Source organism: Egretta garzetta, unplaced genomic scaffold (genome assembly GCF_000687185.1).
Source record: "Egretta garzetta isolate BGI_Z169 unplaced genomic scaffold, ASM68718v1 scaffold161, whole genome shotgun sequence".
Taxonomy (NCBI): Eukaryota; Metazoa; Chordata; class Aves; order Pelecaniformes; family Ardeidae; genus Egretta; species Egretta garzetta.
This window is the reverse complement of record NW_009258754.1, coordinates 1,289,807-1,291,809: the sequence shown is the minus strand read 5'-3', so window position 1 is coordinate 1,291,809 and position 2,003 is coordinate 1,289,807. Positions and strand designations below refer to the sequence as shown.

The window sequence follows — 2,003 nt, the reverse complement described above, 5'->3', positions numbered from 1 at the left end:
AAACATGGTCAAGTAGCACAAAACTACATTTAAGTGCCTAGCAGAGTATTGCTATATAGTTTTCTTTCTTTAATAATGTAGATTGGGGGTTTTATAATTCAGCAAGGAACTCAACATGATTTAATATTACATATTTTCTTTGCTCTAATGTTTTCTGTATCTGAATAATGGTTCGTTCAGTTACAATATTAATGCAGAAGTATGATAGACTGCAAGCTTCAATCAAGTGTGTCCTGCAAGCTTACAAATTACAAGTAGCAAGGAATAGTTTGGGGGTATCTTTTTTTCGGATGTTTCTTTTACATCTTTGATCTGAAGTTTGATCTTACGTATGCATACACATTCTCCTCCAGGCTTTAGCTGTGGTAAAACACTTTCCATGCTGAAAATGGACCATGCAAACATGACCCAAGCCATGCTTGATGCTGAACTCCACAACACGGAGAAGAACAGCGGCAACGAGTATTTTTACATTCTGATCGTCATGTCTTTCTATGGGATCTTCCTGATAGGGATAATGCTGGGCTACATGAAATCCAAAAGAAAAGAGAAGTCATCCAATTTGCTTCTGCTCTACAAAGATGAGGAAAGAGAATGGGGGGAAGCTATGAAGCCTCTACCAACCATATCGGGGCTGAAATCTGTCCAGATCCCCGTGATGCTGAACATGCTGCAGGAGAGCATGGTGCCATCCCTGTCCTGCGCCATCTGCTCGATGGAAGGCAGCAGCGTGAGCTCTGAATCCTCCTCCCCAGACGTGCACTTCACCATCCAGGAGGAAGTGCTGGATGCTGAACTGGGGGAAGTGTCAGAAACACTCCTCAACGAGAGCAGCGAGGGCTCGGTGGAAAACATCCACAAGAACTCCTAGCACTTGCAGGGCGCCCTTGATCAGCTGCCAAAGTGTGAGCGGAGGTCCCGCTAAGAACTTGTGATTCTGCTTCCCTGCTCTCCAATGAACTCGCAACAGGTATATGGGTCCCCGGGCCCAAGGCGTTCCTGAGAGCTGGCAGGACAAGGAAGGTGTGGTACCCAACACCAAAGTGTAACTTGCACATAATTGGGATGCGTAATTTTAATTTTTCCATTATTATTTCTTACCATAAGAGCTAAGAACAAGGAGAATATATGTGTATTTTTTCTAATGAGGTAACTATTACTGGCATGTCTCTGAGTATTTCAGAATTCTGCAAGTATCTGGGGAACGTTCAGGGAAGTTACCCTAACGCAAGTGCCTGGTTGTTAAAGATGATGGGTAATGCTCATTCACGCAAAACTGTGATAGACTAGAAGTACTTTTACTGTGTTTTTTCTTGTAACAAACCACAGCCAACTGCAGATTTGCTCAATGAGGTCTCAAAAGCTGAAAATTTGTTGATGCTGTAGTTGAAGGGAGATTGCAGCATGGCTGGAGACTGACTTCAGGCACAGAAAGAATGAAAGAAAAAGAGGAAAAAAAAAAAAAAGAAGAGGCACTGCATTTCTAGGAGGTTTGCAAAGCCTGGTTTCAGATCCATGCCACTATAACTGTCTTTGCTTAAGTTGTACCTGTACTGGTACAGGAAACTTCTGCTGCAATCTAGCCTTTGACTGAGTTACTAGTAGGAAAAGTGGTTTTGTTTTTTGCTTTTGTATTTTTTAGACATGTACATTTGATCACCAAAGGCAAAGATCTGTAAGTTAAAAAAAGACATTAAAAGATCTTTGTTATGAGGTGTAAGACATAGAAAGGCTTGAACAAATGCTGCTCCGTTACGCCCCCTTGAAAAATAGGTGGAATTCAGAAGAGAATTTAACCTAGCAAGGGTGAAATCCTGGCCCCACTGAAGTCGTCAGCTGAGTCCTCCTGACTTCAGGGGACACGCACAAGATTTTGTACTTCTCTGTTGGAGGTGAATTCTCCATTTGAGGTCAGTAAAACCATACCCATTTACATCGTTAAAGAATCTGGCCTTTCTGCTCTATTCAAGCCAACGTAGGTAAACATTGCATTACATCTTTTT

General features: G+C 42.1%; 1 protein-coding gene across 1 annotated transcript; it reads left to right on the top strand.

Annotated features, from left to right (window-relative positions):
• Positions 1–379: 379 nt before the first annotated feature.
• On the top strand, positions 380–871 carry KCNE4 (potassium voltage-gated channel subfamily E regulatory subunit 4). The gene has a single exon (XM_009649127.1). The coding sequence runs from the start codon at positions 380–382 to the stop codon at positions 869–871; it is 492 nt and encodes a 163-aa protein (XP_009647422.1).
• The last annotated feature ends 1,132 nt before the right edge of the window (positions 872–2,003 follow it).